The 18,345-nt window shown below is 36.2% G+C and overlaps 1 protein-coding gene across 1 annotated transcript; it reads left to right on the forward strand.

Moving 5' to 3' along the window:
- LOC100516618 (putative olfactory receptor 2W6) lies at positions 12,855-16,496 on the forward strand. Its single transcript, XM_021099819.1, has one exon. The coding sequence runs from the start codon at positions 14,248-14,250 to the stop codon at positions 15,202-15,204; it is 957 nt and encodes a 318-aa protein (XP_020955478.1). The 5' UTR covers positions 12,855-14,247; the 3' UTR covers positions 15,205-16,496.

Raw genomic sequence — 18,345 nt, forward strand, 5'->3', positions numbered from 1 at the left:
TTGTAATAATTTTAAATGGAGTATAATCTATATCAAATCACTGTACTCATGAAACTAATAATTTATTGCAAATCAGCTATACTTTAAAAAAAAGCCTTTAGTACAATCAACTCCTATTTTATGATTTTCTCTTTTTCATCTAGCTGTGTATGTGTATATATATATGTACATTTTATATGTAAATTTTTGAACCATTGCAATAAGTTGTGGACATTATGCCCCAATGCCCTTGAATTCATCAGAGTGTATGTCCTAAAAACAAGGACATTCCCCTGGCACTTTTTGCAGTATAATCATCACAATAAGGAAAATGACATTGAAATAATACTACCATCCAACTACAGACCCATATTTAAATCCTGTCAATTTCCTTAAAAGTGTCTTTATCATCATCCCTTTCTTTTCTTTTCTTTTTTTATTTTTTATTTTATTTTAATTTATTTTTTTCTTTTTTTAATCATCATCCTTTTCTTTCTGGGCCAGAATTCAACCCAGAATTATGTGTTGCATCTAGTTGTCATGCATTTTTAGTCTCCCCATATTAAGAGGAAGTTTTCCCTTGTCTTTTATGACATTGACATTTTTCAAGAATATAGGTATGTCATTTTATATAATGTCTCTTAATTTGGGATATTTGAGTTTTCTTCATTATTCATTTTTGGCAGGAATACCATAGAAATGATATTTCTCAGTCATCATATAGAAGGCACCTGATGTCCATTTGTCCTGTTATTGAAGATTTTGAATTTTATTACCTGGTTAAGGAAATATCTGCTATGTTTGTCCACTGTAAAACTAATTAAGTATTTTGCATTTATTAACTAGAAAATATCCTGTAGAGAATTTGAAACTACATAGATACCTTCTTTCTTTCCTTCCTTCTTTTTCTTTCTAAAATTTTATTGAAGTTGACTTACAATGTGAACTCACTCCCTGGTTTTAATATTCATTGATTCTTGTCTGAATCAGTTATTATAATGTGAAATGACTTTCCAATCTTATCTTTCCTTCTATATTTATTAGTTGGCATTCTGCAGAAAGGAAGAGATTTCCTTTCTATTTAATTGCTTACTTATTCATAAGTTTAAAGCAGTGTGGACTCATGAGTTCCTATTTCATCCAACTGGCTGTGACCTAGACAGCCTTGTTCTTTTTTTCAGTGGAAAATGGTAACAGAAACAATGAATAATTACGTGAGGTAATGGGTATGTTGGCTAATTTTAAATTTCCCTCTCTGCTTTAGGGCTTGTCAAATACCTTTAGGGGAAAATTGCCCTGTATTTCTGGCCCTGAATTCACTTTTCTCATTTAGCTGTATAGGAATGAAAGGTTTATGTTTTTTTCCCCCTATATTCTCTTCTAATGGTCCTTTTACCAGCTAAAGATGAGTTATCAGCTTCTTGCTTGCATACAGAATCAGCAACTTCAGGGGAAGAAAAAGCAACTTCAGCTCACTTTTTCACAGTTCTTCCCTGTGTGGCATATTAACTGAATATTAACATTTTTGTCTTTGTTGTCCAGTTGCTCTCTGATATTTAACACAAATGATCTTTTTTTTGGGATTTATTATGGCTTTTCTAGTTTTTGAAAACTTTTGAAAGCTATTTTATCCTGCCTGGATGCAGAACCTTGATGCAGATTTGAACTAAGTTGTAATTAACAGCGTAGATTTTGCTGGTATGGGAAGCTTCAAGGGCAATGTCAGAGTTAGATTTACCATGAAACTGATCGAACTTAATCTTCATAGACTATCAGTTGTGTGGGTCCCTTCCAAGATTCTTGGAAGGAAGCATTCTAACAATGTGTTCATATAAACACATGTTTTTGTAAAATTTGTTTAAAAAAAAAGAGAGAGAGAAACTTCACAATTCCACCATAACTTCCCTCTGCCATAATTCTCATGTCAACTGATCATGAAGTAGCTATGAAAAATTTTGTCATCTAAGAAAAAGTTGTTTTAGGGATACAGTTATGAAGTTCACAGTCATTTATATATATAGGTTAGTTGCTGTTAGCCCTCCTGGTGTAGGAATGGCTTCTAAGAATGGTCTAATTTCTGGCTCTGCTCACCTACCAGCATCATGACATGAGGTACAGAGTCAAAATGTGCAGATGTTTGATGATGCCAATCACCTGATAGTAGATAGTTTTCTACAGCTGCTCAAGCCTTAAAATGGATACATAATCATTGTAAGGACTTCAGTTAATGAAGGAATATATATTCAGAGGCTTAAAAGAGAATCCATAACACAAATGAATACAAATAATTTTTTCAAAAGTTGGTAAAGCTCATATGAAATTTGAAAGATGTTTTGCAATGTTCAAATAAAACTAGTGAGAAATTATAGGCCCCTGATTTGTACAAACAAAATATCTTTTAGTGCCATTTTTGAATTTGTTTATTAAAAACAACTCAGGAAAAACTTTAAGGCAAATTAATAACATATTAAAAAAGAAAAATAAATATGAGTATATTAATTATTCAAATTATATTTTCTTCCTTATAAGACACAGTAACTCATTAAGTGGAATAGATAAAATCTGAATAGTGTCAAGGAGGAAGAAATATTCCTCTACCTCCTAGGATTTTCAGACTAGTCTAAGAATTAAATTGACAGGAGACAGAATAATAGGAGAAAATTAAACAAAAGTTTAATAACATATACATGGGAGAGATCCAAGAAAACCAAGTAAGTCTCCAAAACAAACACTTAAATAACCATCTTCAGCTAAGGATAAAAAAGATTGTTGGAGGTCGTGGTTTGAGTCTTCAAAGGGGAGGAGGACAATTTACTTGGAGATGGAAAAGCAAATGGCTACACCTTATGTTCTACATTCCCAATAGTAAGTGTGGTGGTCAGAATAATGGTCCCCAAAGGTGTCCACACCCTAATCCTCATAATATATTACCTTACATGGTAAAAGGGACTCCAGATGTGATTAAGTAAGTATTTTGAGATGGGGAGATCATCCTGGATTACCTGGGGGTGGGGTGGGGCTCAATGCAATCACCAGGATCCTTATAAGAGGGAGGCAGAAGGGTCAGAGTAGAAAAAGAGATTGGAACATGTTATGCCACTGGCTTTGCAGATGGAAGATAAGACCATGAGTCAAGGAATACAATAGCTTCTAGAAGCTAGAAAAGGCAAAGAAACAGATTCTATCCTGGAGAAGGAATGCAGCTCTAAAGATTGAGGAATCAGGCTCCAGGCCAAAACCCTATGCGTGATTTTTCAGACCTGACCAAAGGCAGTCACAAATGCTTTACCTGACAGGCCTCATGGCATATAGCTACCCTCCCAACAGACTTGGTGTGTTGTCAGTACATTCAGTCTCTGGAGGGGGCTGAAGCCTAGGATTCAGCCCTCCCTGTCATCCCTACCTAATCCCCTACCCTCACCCTAAAATCGTACTCCTTATACCATCTTTGGGAAAGAATGACCAATGGAGGAAAATGGGAAGGTAGAGTACCTTAACTCATTGCTTTAAAAGAGTACCTAGTATAAAAACCTTACGTTCTTAATTTTCTTAAGAAATATGAATTACAGATATATGTATATAGACACACACATGTATTTTCTTTGCATAAAAAACCCAGTAATGTATTTTCTTGATTTTTTAGCTTTTTATTTTGAAATAATCTTAGAAAGTTGCAAAAATAGTTCAGAGTTCCCATATACCCTTCAACTACCTTCTAATGTTGAATTTTATATAATCATGGTGGAATTATCGAAAGCACAGGAAATTCATGTTGATAAGCACTATCAGAATTTTGCAAAACTGTCCTACTAATGTCATTTTATTGCTCTAGGATCCCACATTGCTTTAGTTGCCACATCTCCTTATCTCCTCTAACTTGGGGCAGTCCCTTACTCTGTCTTTGTCTTTCATGACCTGGATACTTATGAAGAGGAATAAAATGACCATGATGTTAACTTTGATCATTTGGTTAAAGTAATTTCTACCAAGTTTCTCCACTGTAAAGTTACCATTTTTCCTTTTGTAATTAATGATTATTCTGTAGGGGAATATGTTGTGATTATACAAATATTCTTTTTCTGATCAAAATAAGTTTTTGCCACTTATCTTGGCATTTATCAATGATTCTTGCCTGCAAGAATTTCTGTAGCATCTATTTCGTATTTCCATCACTCTCTACTTAGCAGTTGGAATTCTATTGTAAAGAAGAGCTGTTACTTCTTTCTCTGTTTATTTATTTATTCAGTCATTTATTCAATTAGTATAGGATCATGAATATTTATTCTATTGATTATATATTCTATCTCATATATTTTTCTGCTGAAGTTGTCTGATATTTGTTCTTTGAGAGCTCCTTCAAGTTGTTCTTTTAACTACCCCTGGATTCCTGGCAACTACTAATCTCATTCACTATCTCTATAATCTTGTCATTTGGAGTATATGTATGGAATCATAGGTATGCAACCTTTTGAGATTTTTTTTTTCACTGAGTTTAATTCCCTTATACATCCAAGCCGTTGCATGTATCAATAGTTCATTCCTTCTTATTGTTAAACAGTATTCATGATATACATGCAGCACAGTTTGCTTAACCATTCACTCACCAAAGAACATTGAGGTTATTTCTCCATTTTGACTATTGCAATTAGAATTGTTATAAACCATAATGTCTAATGTTTTGTGTGAACATAAGTTTCATTTTTCTGGGATAAAATATCCAGAGGTGTGAGAGCTGGGTCATAGGGTAGATGTATGTTAAATTTCTGAAAAAACTATTTTCCAAAGTGGCTGTACTATTTACATTACTACCAACAATATATGCAATATCTACTTTGCTGCGCTTTTTTTTTTTTTTTTTTTTTTTTGTCTTTTTTTGCCATTTCTAGGGCCGCTCCTGTGGCATATGGAGGTTCCCAGCTAGCGGTCTAATCGGAGCTGTAGCCACTGGCCTACGGCAGAGCCACAGCAACAGGGGATCTGAGCTGCATCTGTGACCTACACCACAGCTCACCGGCAACACTGGATCCTTAACCCACTGAGCAAGGCCAGGAATCTAACTGAAATCTCATGGTTTCTAGTCAGATTCGTTAGCCACTGAGCCAGGACAGGAACTCCATGTATGCGTTTTTGTCAGCATTTGTATTATCACTATTTTTAATTTTAGCTCTTTTATTTAAATGTGTGGTGATACCTCTTTGTAATTTAGTTTGCATTTCCTTAATGGCTAAGAATGTTCAACACATTTTTGTGTGCTTTTTTTTTCTTTTTACTGCCCCCACCTGCGGTATATGGAAGTTCCCAGGCTGGGAGACCAATCAGAGCTGCAGCTGCCTGCCAGCCTGTGCCACAGCCACAGCAAAGCTAGATCTGAGCTCCATCTGAAGCCGCATCTGGGACCTATTTCACAGCAACACTGGATCCTTAACCCACTGAGGGCAGGCAGGCCAGGAATCGAACCTGCATCCTCATGGATGCTGCTTGGGTTCATAACTTGCTGAGCCACAAGAGAACTCCAAGTTTTGGAAAATTCTTAGCCACTATCTTCCTTCCTTTCTTTCTTTTTAAGTAGAGTTGATTTACAAGTTTGTGTCCATCACCTTTCATATTTTGCTCTGCCTCATTCTTTCTCACTTCTCCTGATACCCTAATTATTTATATCTTAAACCATTTGTGTACAACCTATATGTCATTGTGTTCATTTGTTTCCATTCTTTTTTCTTTCTTGGTGTTACTTTCTTTTTCTTCTACTTCCAGTCACTATTTCTGTGTTATGTAGCTAAACTTAGACTGAGTTTTTAATTTGTTATTTTACTTTTCATTTCTAGAATGTATATTCTTTCTTTTTTATGTTTCGAGTCTCTGGTGAAACCTCTCAAGTTTACCATTTTTGTCCCTATTTTCCATGTTCAAATATTTGTCTACTAGCTACAAATCTGGTTGTCTAAGAATCTCTTTCTTTGGCCTTTTAAAAAAAATTCCTGATTGCCGGTTGCATTGTCTTGCCCTTTTTCATGTGTAGTAGTTTCTTATTGTAACTTGTTTTGTGAATGGGCAATAGCAGCACAAGATGATGTTATTTTCCATCAAGGTACTTCTTCATGATATCCTTTAAGTAGATCACATAAGGGCTTCTTTTTCTTCCATCTTACTATCCTCTGCTCCTACCACTGTATCCCCTCACATACCAACCACAATAAGCATTTCAATTCTTTGATTTTGCTAAAGTTCTCTATATTTTTCCATCACCTCTCTTTTATTCTCTCAGTGAAGACTTCCCTCCCTAATAGTCCATCTTTTAATTTTTTTCTTTAAAATAAACTAAAATCCAATACAGAGTATTTTAGGTGCAATAAGTGTGACAGAACTACAGGTAATGACCCTCAGGAACCTGGATGGAAGAATAGCCAAATGTAATAAAGAGGAATAAGGAAATTTTCCAAGAAGAATTCTTTAACTGAGCATAGTATTATTTTAATAGGACAAATACTTCAATCTGAGAGAATGTGATAAGCAAGAATATATATAGTTAGGGAAAATACAATTGCTAAAAATCTACGGTATATCAGGGACCATGCTCAATATTTAATATTTCTTATCTTATTTAATGTTCACAGAAACTCTTCAAAGTAATTTTTCTCCCCAGTGATAGTAAATGAGGCTTTCTAGTTTTTAAGCCTGCACTGATTGTTTCTGAGCTGGAGTTGAGCCATTCTACCTCCAAAGGCTATTCTCCTTCCCCTTATTCCAAATTATTATCCTGAGCTAATTCATTTTTCATTGTTTAGGGAAAATGGTGAGTGGTTTAATGTATTTGGAGTATAAAATAAACAGAAGTTCTTTTAGATAGAATTGAAAATGTAAATTTGTCCAGAATTAGCATCAATATTAAGAAATAAATGTATATTTCTCTAGGCAATGAGTCACTTCAGGACTTGAAATACTGGCCATATAACACCTATATTTTAGAAAGTCTCCTTTTGGAGCAAAGTGAAAAATGACCTTAAGACTCTAGAGATTAGTTAATGAGCAGATTGTTGTAACAAATCAGGCAAGAGCTAATGATGTTTGGGGATAGAGTAAGAGAAATGGAGATAAAAAAGAATGAGGTATGAAAGACAGATATTATGGGTAGGCTTAGAAATTAACTGAATATGAGCATTCAGAGAAAGAGATGGCTCAGGAAAACTATGATGTTTTAGGACTTAGTGATTGGAAAAATCACTAAGAGGTCAAAATCAAGAAAAGAAGGTTTGGGAATAAAGTTCAAAGCAATGATGCACATTTGACATAAAATTTTATGAATACAAGCATAAAACTTTCACAAATAATCTGTTGCTCACTTCCACAAAAGCTACAGTGATAATAGTTTAAGTAAGTAAAAGAGAATTTGTTTAAAGGCAATTGCATTTGATGGAAAAGATGACTGACATAGACTTATAAACGTCTTTTCTTTCTCTAACATTCTATGATGTCATATCACAACTGGGAAGCATCTCTTGTAATCACTTGTGATTCTTGCATTCTGTTATTTTATTTCACAGAAAATAGCTTTCCATAACTATAATATTTCCATCAGTTACAAGTTGAAATGTATTTGTAATGGATTAAGGTTGGTGGTGGGCCAGGTGTGAGTAAAATGGAAAGAGGTCAGGTGACAAAAGAAGCTTAAAGATTGCTTCTAAAATTTCCTCTTTGGCTGACAATTTTACATTAGTTAAAATTGAGTTAAGTACCCCATGAGGACCTCATCTCCTTCATTTCTCAGAGGAACTTGTTATCTCAGATAGGAAATTTTTGAGAGCATCAAATTCTCTAGCTATTTCTCCCTAGTTTACATGAGAAAATATTAGGTTGAGATTGTACTACAAGCTAATAACTTTATCTAAGTATAACAAGCAACTCTCAGGGGAATGGCTCATCCTACATGCCAAGAAGTTTGCTGGAATACAGAATTAATATTGATTAGTTTTGATTGCTCATCTATGTATTTCAATAGCTGCTGACAGAAAAAAAAATCATTGTACATGACTTGTTTATGACTTAATGGAGATGTTAATATTATCAGTTGCTAGCTATTATATTTCATCCCTACCAATATAACTATTAATGTTAAGATTATACTATTTGGGGGTTCTCTTGTGGCTCAGTGAGTTAAGGATCTGGCAGTTGTCACAGCTGTGCTCCAGTCAGTGCTGTGGTGTGGGTTCAATCCCTGGACCAGGAAATTCTTTTTTATGGCTGAGTAGTATTCCATTGTGTACATATACCACATCTTCCTAATCCAACCATCTGTTGATGGACATTTGGGTTGTTTCCATGTTTTGGCAAATGTGAATAGCGCTGCAATGAACATGCGGGTGCATGTGTCTTTTTCAAGGAAAGTTTTGTCCAGATATATGCCCAAGAGTGGCATTGCTGGGTCATATGGTAGTTCTATGTATAGTTTTCTAAGGTACCTCCATACTGTTCTCCATAAAATGTAAAAGCACAATTATGTGTAGTATCTTATGTGTATCAGTTGAAATCTGTGGTTGTAGAGGTGAAATGTGAGAGTCATCTCCCTTAGAAGTCTTTAACAGCTAAATATAGAAAACATGACTTTGAGGGGTTCCCGTCTTGGCTCAGTGGTTAACAAATCTGACTAGGAACGATGAGGTTGCGGGTTCAATCCCTGGCCTTGTTCAGTGGGTTAAGGATCTGGCGTTGCCACGAGCTGTGGTGTTGGTTGCAGTCGAGGCTTGGATCCCAAGTTGCTGTGGCTCTGGGGTAGGCCAGCGGCTACAGCTCCAATTAGACCCCTAGCCTGGGAACCTCCATATGCCTCAGGTATGGCCCTAGAAAAGACCAAAAAAAAAAAAAAAAAGGAAAACATGATTTTGAGATGCATGTTTCTATATTGTTTATCTTATGATAGTAACAGATAGTAAAGTGATCTGAAATAGCACATGCATACTATTATTTTTGTCTTTTTAAAAAACCAAAACCTGTTAATTTATTCTAATGACTTAGCTGAAGTCATATGTCAATCATATAGATATTAACTTTCTTGAGAAAATATTAATAATTTTACACCAAACCAGGCAAGTTGAAATGAAATTATTTTAAATTTTTGGACTTTTTTTTTTTTTTTTACTAATTTTAAATGTCAAATGTCAAAATTAATCTATTTTTTTCAAGTTAAATTTTATTATTATGGACCTTAAAATTGCACAGAAAATTAATCTTAAATAAAAAGTCATAAAGGACTATGAATAGAAGTACTTCTCTGCACTGCATGCTGTAAACAAGTGGTGGATCTCTGTGCATTTTTTCATTGGTTCTAGGTTCTATTTTGAATTGAGTATGAGGTGGCCATGTTCCCTGCTTTAATGCTTATCATAACTACTGGTCTTGATGAGACCCGGTGAGGAAGATTTAGTGCTCCTCCTCTCCTCTCTCTCTCTCTCTCTCTCTCTCTCTCTCTCTCTCTCTCTCTCTCTCTCTCTCTCTCTCTCGGATGAATCCATAACGTGTGTGTGTGTGTGTGTGTGTGTGTTGGTAAGAGTGATTTTCCTCTGAGACCCAAATCCTTGTTAGAGATAATTAGTTCAGGGAATTTTTGAAAGGAAGGTTTTACTCCATAGGGTGAGGCAGAAAAGGAAGTATCTAATCCCACATCAACTCTGAAACCATATAAAGTTCTTCCTTTTCAAACGTGAAAGCTTTGATCTTTAAGTGTTCCTTGTACTTTATGTACATCAGAGATACCCTCAGCTTCCTTCAGCCTGCTCCTTATCTGGCTCCTTATCTGGGGTGGGAGGGGGTATGTAGATGTTTGGGGTCCTCAGGTTGTATAACTATTGTGTGCTCAACATTCTCTCTTCATTCAGCCTCACCTGTGCTGGTAACTGTTGCCTCTCTTCTTCCCTTCTCATAGATTTCCTAAAAGTCATCTTTCTCTTCTTATTTTCACTCTGGTCATCCCACTTGGACTCCAAGTGAAGTCCCAAGAAAGAGAAGGAATTGTGGACATGGTATTTCTGAGGTCAAATGTGGTAAGTTAGTGATTCTGTTTAAGAAGAAACATGACCTGGGCTTCTTTCCAATCACCTGAGGCTAGGGTGGCGGTGGGGGTTGGTTGCTTGGTTTTCTGGGTTTTTGTTTGTTTTGGAGTTTTTTTTTGTTTGTTTGTTTGTTTAACTTTAGACTACAACTGTATCAAGGGCAATTAGATTTATTATGTCAATACTTCCACAGCCTAAATGTCTATGCACTTTATTTACATAGGCTTGATCAAATTTTAAAGATTGTGGTTTAACATCACTCATTCTTTGAGGAAGCTGATGAGAGATTTTGAACTTATTAATGGAGTTCTACCAAAAAAAAAAAAAAAAGAATTTATAAAGTAGTAGAATCTACTGAATTAGAAAGTCTTAAAACACACACACACACACACACACACACACACACACACACACACACAGCAGTTCCTGCTGCAGCGCAATAGGATTGGCAGCCTCTTGGGAGTGTGGGATGCAGGTTCAATCCCTGGCCCAGCCCAGTGGGTTAAGGATCCTGCGTTGCCATTGTTTTGGCTTAGGTCTGCTGTTCAGACCTGATCCCTGGGCTGGAATTCCATATGCCATAGGGTGGCCAAAAAGAAAACAAACGAACACACAAATTATGGTTCTACATCACATAATACTATATTGAATATATATATATATATATTATATATACACTATGTTGAATGTATATACTATATTGAATATATTGAATGAGCTCTCAGTTGAGTATTAACACTGGGACTTCAAACTCCAGCATGAATGAAAGAAACTTATAAAATATTCTTCTGGGTTTACTATGGCTTAACATTTACCTCACGTTCTATTCAGCACAGAACAAGTGGTTTGTCTAACTATGAAGTGTTCATACTTTTCTTAACTTTGGTACTTGATAATTCCTTAAACAGACTAAGCAGTAATTCCCTGTCCTGGTTCTTTGGAAACAAAGTAGATAATAGCTGGTATTTGGAAATTATTTGGTTCAATTTTTAAAATTTTTGCGAAATGGAAATTACATGTTCAAGGGTCCAGAAGTCACAAAGAATTTACAAATGTGTCTTGTTTTCCATAACAATAAAAACTTATTTAAATGCAGTAAGTGATAAATTGCATCATGCAATTAAGTCATTAACATGTACGGATCTTGTGGGAAAACTATGTGTCACTGTGTTTTGAAGCTATTCTATTAGGTTTCAATAAGGATAGGTATAATCACATATAATTTAAAAGAATATTCTTGGAAAACAGGAATTAGCCATTAATCAAAGTTCAGAAATGCAAGAATTCAGCCCTCACAAAGGGAAGGTTTGGAAAACGAGAGCAGCGATTAAATACTGATGTGAAAATATGAGGAGAAAGGCAGACAGTGAACAGATGGTTTAACCACCAGAAAAACTTTGAATCAGAATAAAAAAATTCATGGGAATAATTCTGGTTGAATAATCTCATGCTTTGAGGGTCCTTTGGTTGATCTGAGGAACAAGAAAAATAAAGTAACTTGGGTTTGTACTCTATAGTTGATAAACGTTGACATACATACATATAAGTATATAGTTACACAGACATAGGGAAAATTCCAAGTATGTTAACTTTGGAATGAGATGGTCACTGTCAATCACAGTTGCCCTGAACTTCTTTCCAGTAGGGCCAGACCTTAAGCTCATTCTAATAGACTTTCTGTGCCCAGTGTACCCGGTATTAACACATACTGGCAGGCAAATTTTAACTGTATTTCTTATTTTCTGAATAAAAATATGACTTGCTTATTTATATTGCCTGTTAATACCATGAAGCCACCTGCTTTATTAATTTATATGTTAAAAAAAAAAAACTCTTTGCACTAAACTTTGGGCAACAAATCAAAAGAAATGAACTGCAATCTCAACCACAACTCATTTAGCTTCTTCCTATGCAGATTTGTATAATTGTTCTGCCTGCCTCTACAGCTAGAGTCAAGATTAGTGGCATCATCTCTGGAGTGAAATTGCCGGAGTTCAGGTCAGTTCAATGTACCAGCTGTGTGATCTGGGGTAGCTTTTTTTTGTCATTCTCTTGGCCTCAGTGGCTTAATTTGCAATGTTGAATAATTAAACTGCTGACCTTCTGGGGCTACTTTGAAAATAAAATGAGGTAATTATGTCAACATGTTAACATTAGTGCCTAGCTCATGAGGTTCATAAATACTATTTACACTAACATTTAAATGACTCTAATATATATCGTTATTTTATTTTTTCTTTTATATTTTGAGACATTTTAGCTATACAGAAATTTACAGACTAGGAGAAAAAATAGACATACTCCACCATTCAGAATTAATAGCCATTCCTATGGTCATACTTCCTTCTAGCTATTTTTAAAGAAATACATTATAAATATAGACAAATTACAAGTTTTGATCCAATTTCCTCTCCAGAGATATCCTCTATTATACTCCAGGTTCATTTGTATAGACATATATATTCTTTCTTAACCATTATGAAATATATATTTTTTAAATTTCCATTGTATAAGAGGTGGAGGAAAGCCCTTAATGTTGGCTTGATTATAAGTGTTGATCCTCAGTTATTCAATCAGTGGATTGTCTATCCACCTAAATAGCATCACATTCTTTTATCACCACGGTAATTTTTTTTTTTTTTTTTTTTTAGGGCCACACCCAGGACCCAGGAGGTTCCCAGGCTACAGGTCTGATCAGAGCTACAGCTGCTGGCCTACACCACAGCCACAGCAACATCAGATCCGAGCTGCGTCTGTGACCTACACCACAACTCACGGCAATGCGGATCCTTAACCTACTGAGCAAGGCCAGGGATCGAACCCGAAATCTCATGGTTCCTAGTCAGATTCCTTTCCACTGTGCCACAACAGGAAATCCACCACTGTAAAATCTTGTTCCAGTTTCTGGAGTAATGACTTTGACAATCTTATAATTTCCAACAAGTGTCAAAGTTGTTTTTTTGTTTTTTGTTTTGTGTTGTTTGGTTGGTTTTTGGCCATGCTTATGGTATGTAGAAGTTCCCAGGCCACAGACTGAACTTAATTTCCGAGCAGGGACCCAAGATACTACAGTGACAATACTGGATCCTTAACCCACTGTGCCACAAGGGAACTCCAAATGTCAAAGTTTTAATGCACAAAATCTTAAAGGGGTGTTGGAACACATGCCATGGTATTATTTAATTATGGCAAAGTATTCTTAGACCAGTAACTTTGAACTTTATTTTGTGCCCCAATGTACCTGAGAGATATAATGCATTCCCTTTCAGTAAAAATCACACAACTCTAGGAATTCCCTTGGGGAGAAGTAGGTTAAGGATCCAGCCTGTCACTGCAGTGGCCTGGGTTGCTGCTATGGCTCAGGTTGCATCTCTGACCTGGGAACTTGCACATGCCTCAGGGGGGAAAAAAAATCACAATTTTATTAATTCTCACTAACTGCAGAATTATTAGAATGAAACTTTGCCTCAGTTAACTTACATTACATAGTATACTCACACTAAGACATAAAACCACTGCCAAATAATTGAAAGTATAAAGTATCATAGAAGATACAAAATCTTTCAGTTCTATGGGATCATGAGGCAGATAAATAAAATAATCATCTAGGCTTCCTGGAAATAAAGTTCTTTTTGAGAATAAAATATGACTAAGTGGAGAGGCAGGGCTATTGACAGAACATTAAATTCAATTCCACTGGGATTGAGTTCTGAGAAATGCTTTTTTTTTTTTCTTTTTCATTTTTAAAGGAAAGCATTCCCAACTTCAGAAAAGTCACCCAATCCCAGGGTTATAATACACCCTGGTAATGTAAAACACAATTTTATCATAGCGGTTTAGGATAAGGCTAGGTAGAGGGGCAGGGGATACATTAGGTTCATGCTCCAATAAATGGAAAGAATAGAATCAAAGGTATAGCTATAAATGATAAGGAAGTCATCTTCTTCCTAATTTTATCAATCACTTGAACCCTGTTGAGTTTGGATATGACTCTAGGTTTCCCAGTATTGATGAGAAAATGTTTAGAATGAGATTTCACCTAAAAGCAAGCCTGGTTCTCTGCTCTTTAGACCCAAGCATGACTTAACTAACACCTACTGAAATTCTGAGTCAAGCATCCAGCATATCCAAAGAAGTTTCCATTCTACCATTTTACCAGTCATTCCATTTTGAGGGAATATATCTATGCTCTTCATACATACTAATCTTTTTCCTAACAGGTAATATGTGGTCACAGGTGATGGAAAAGGACAATACAAGTTCTTTTGAAGGCTTCATCTTGGTGGGCTTCTCTGATCGTCCCCACCTAGAACTGATCCTCTTTGTGGTTGTCCTCACTTTTTATCTGCTAACTCTTTTTGGCAACATGACCATTATCTTGCTTTCAGTTCTGGATTCCCGGCTGCACACACCAATGTATTTCTTTTTATCCAACCTCTCATTTCTAGACATGTGTTTCACCACAGGTTCCATCCCTCAGATGCTCTACAACCTTTGGGGTCCAGATAAGACCATCAGCTATCTGGGATGTGCCATCCAGCTCTACTTCGTCCTGGCTCTGGGAGGGGTGGAATGTGTCCTACTGGCTGTCATGGCATATGACCGCTATGTTGCAGTCTGTAAACCTCTGCACTACACTGTCATCATGCACCCATGTCTCTGTGGGAAGCTGGCTTCAGTGGCATGGTTGAGTGGCTTTGGCAATTCTCTCATAATGGCACCTCAGACATTGATGCTACCCCGCTGTGGGCACAGGCAAGTGGACCACTTTCTCTGTGAGATGCCAGCACTAATTGGCATGGCCTGTGTAGACACCATGACCCTTGAGGCACTGGCATTTGCCTTGGCAATCTTTATCATCTTGGCACCACTCATTCTCATCCTCATCTCATATGGTTATATAGCACAAGCAGTGCTTAGGATCAAGTCAGCTGCTGGGCGGAAGAAAGCCTTCAACACCTGCAGCTCCCACCTCATTGTTGTCTCTCTCTTCTATGGTACGATCATATACATGTACCTCCAGCCAGCAAACACTTATTCCCAGGACCAGGGCAAGTTCCTTACTCTTTTCTACACAATTGTCACTCCTAGTGTTAACCCCCTGATCTACACACTAAGAAATAAAGATGTTAAAGAGGCCATGAAGAAGGTACTAGGGAAGGGAGGTGCAAAAGCACAGTAAAAAGTCATCAAATTTTGAGATTGTCTTTTGACAAATCTTCTACATATATTGTTAGACCCAGGATATAAAGGAGAGTTCTAACGTTACAGAGTGAAGAGACACTTAATGAGATGGGGGCAATTCAGTGGTTTAGCTAGGCTGAGAAAATGCAAATTCTTGAGTTAACAATCACTTGTACTTCTCTCAAGTCCTTCTAAGTCAAGCATTCATCACTAGGAGGGTTCCAATCCAGGATAAAACAGTGGTCTGCGCTTGCAAAAACCAACCATGAATGTGGACGCCAGGCATTTTTATGCTTAGTCTAGCTTCCATCACAATGATTATACTTAGTAAGTCCTCAACATATTTGAAAAGACTGAACTTAGAAGTGAAGAAAAATACTTATTTTTTCTAGAATATTCAAATGTGCTTTTATAGTGCCAAATGCCTGGACAAGAGGCAATATAAATTGTTCAGTTATCTAGCACTTTAGTGCCTCCAATACCTAACTTACATGTGGATCCTATGTATTTTGTATCATTTATATAATTGAGTTTAATGATATTTATGTTTTGACTTTCTGAAGCAATAGAGAATAAAGAATATATAAAGCAAGACCATGAGGTATTTGCTTTGTAAAGAAGGAAGAATTTTTTGCTCATATTCAGTACTTGTTAAAACTTTATTAGTGACAAAAGAAGTTTGTGTCTTCTTGCTTAAAATGTTTGACAACTACTAATCGCCACTTTTTTCCATATGTTGTCAGGATAAACTGGGATAAAAGTAGAGAGGAATGAGATCAACCCTGGGGAACTGTTGGACTCTTTGTGATTGGGTACTGATTGTCTGGATGTCGAACTTTTCGCATTTACATTAATGATTGCAGTAACTCACCAGTCATAAGGAAAATATATTTGAATGGTTTGTATCAAATGAATGACTCTTAAAGGAAGGCATGTTTCTTCAGACCTGAAATATTATAAATTGGATGAATCCCATCTCATGATCTGGGAAAACATGTATTATTTTAGAATCTCTACAAGTGAATAAGGATTCCAAAATTTGGAAGTATTGCAAGTGTTATCATTTGGCACTGGATAAAGGATGGGTTTAGCAAGTTTCCATTTAAACCCTCTCAAAATATTTAAGAAAGTTTAGATTAATTTAGAGGCCCCAGAAAAAAAATACCAAATATCTAATAATTTTTCTCAAAATACATTCAGACATAATGTACATATTTTCCTATTTTTGAGCACTAACTCTTGTACTTTGTCCAGATAGATTAGATTTTATTTTAGTTTGAGTTTATGAGAATGGGTTTTAGGTTTAGTTTTGATTAGTCCAATAAGAAATTAGGAAAATTAGAATTTAGTTGATTCATGAATTTCCCACTGTGGCACAGTGGGTTAAGGATCAGGCATTGCCACAACTGTGGCATAGGTGACAGCTGCAGCTCTGATTCCATCCCTGGCCCAGGAATTTTCACATGCTACCAGTGAGGCCAAAAAAAAAAAAAAAAAATACACACACACACACACACACATACACACACATATACATATTTGCGTATGTGTATATATATAGTTGATTCTTCCTAATTTATAAACTAAGCAAAAGATGATCCTTAGCAGTGATAATGCTTACTAAAGACGTTATTAATGCAGCCCATGTACAGAATATGGATATTCCTGCCTTAGCATTTCTCATCTCTTCCACTAAAAACAACCTATAGGAGTTCCCGTCGCGGCGCAGTGGTTAACGAATCCGACTAGGAACCAGGAGGTTGCGGGTTCGGTCCCTGCCCTTGCGCAGTGGGTTAACGATCCGGCGTTGCCATGAGCTGTGGTGTAGGTTGCAGGCGCGGCTCGGATCCCGCATTGCTGTGGCTCTGGCATAGGCCGGTGGCTACAGCTCCGATTCAACCCCTAGCCTGGGAACCTCCATATGCCGCGGGAGCGGCCCAAGAAATAGCAACAACAACAAAACCTATAGTATGGGTCATACTGGCATAAAAATATGATATATATTTCTACATAAATGAAAAATCTTTTTAGAATCAATATCTATTAAACAATGATTAAAATAATTTTTTATCTCATCTCTATACTGTTTAAATATGCATTACTCTAGAATCAATAATATCTTGGAGTAGGGGCAAGAGATCAAAACACAGAATATAGATCTCTACAGATATATCAATACTGAAAGCTCCCTATGGATTTCCCACTTAATTCTTTTCAAAAATTCCCTTTCTCTCTACAGGCGGTAAGTTCCATAGCACTCTTGTCTAGAAAATTTAGAACCACTATTATAGGTTACAGGGTTTCAAGAGAGAAAAAATTACTATGTCCTTAATCACATTACGATGGCCCAGCATCACCTTTTACTTAATTTATCATTTAATTTAAAAGTTTACTTAGGTTACTTACTTATGTGTAAAGTAGAAATAACCAAATATCTAAATATTCTGCCATCTCCTGGGAATAACAAAATATTCTCCACAATAAAACTAGTAGAAAAATTTTATTTTCATTCTCTGTAGATTCCTTTCACTAATCTGAGCTTTCTCCTTACAGATTGATCTTTTACATAGAGCAGGGGGAGGTTTAAGCAGAAAGGAGCATGAAGATTCAACCCACTGTGCACAGTCGTATATTTTTTAGTTATGGTGCTTAAATTTCTTCCAAGAGAAATAACTATTACACATATACTTGTGTATGTATGTATGTGTGTGTGTTTATACTCACTAGGATTTTAAATTAGAAGCCATGAGAAGATAGCTCAATAAATGCTTTTTTTTTCTTCTTCTTTTTATAGCTGCACCTTCAGCATATGGAAATTCAGGCTAGGGGTTGAATCAGAGCTGCAGGCCTACGCCATAGGCTCAGCAACGCTGGATCCAAGCTGCATCTGTGACCTATGCTGCAGGTTGTGGCAATGCCAGATCCTTAGCCCACTGGGTGAGGCCAGGGATTGAACCTGCATCCTCACAGAGACTATGTTGGGTTCTTAACCTGCTGAGCTGCAATGGGAACTCCTCAATAAATGGTGACTAATCATATCATTAGATCATTTTTCATCTTGTTATTTTTGTATGTCCCAGGGGTTTTGTGATTATTTCTTACATAGTTATTCTGGAAATAGATAACCAATATGATTTTA

This window comes from Sus scrofa, chromosome 7 (genome assembly GCF_000003025.6).
Source record: "Sus scrofa isolate TJ Tabasco breed Duroc chromosome 7, Sscrofa11.1, whole genome shotgun sequence".
Taxonomy (NCBI): Eukaryota; Metazoa; Chordata; class Mammalia; order Artiodactyla; family Suidae; genus Sus; species Sus scrofa.

Bases quoted from the DNA above. Each gene is read 5' to 3' on its own strand.
- LOC100516618 (XM_021099819.1), top strand. From the start codon at position 14,248: ATGTGGTCACAGGTGATGGAAAAGGACAATACAAGTTCTTTTGAAGGC.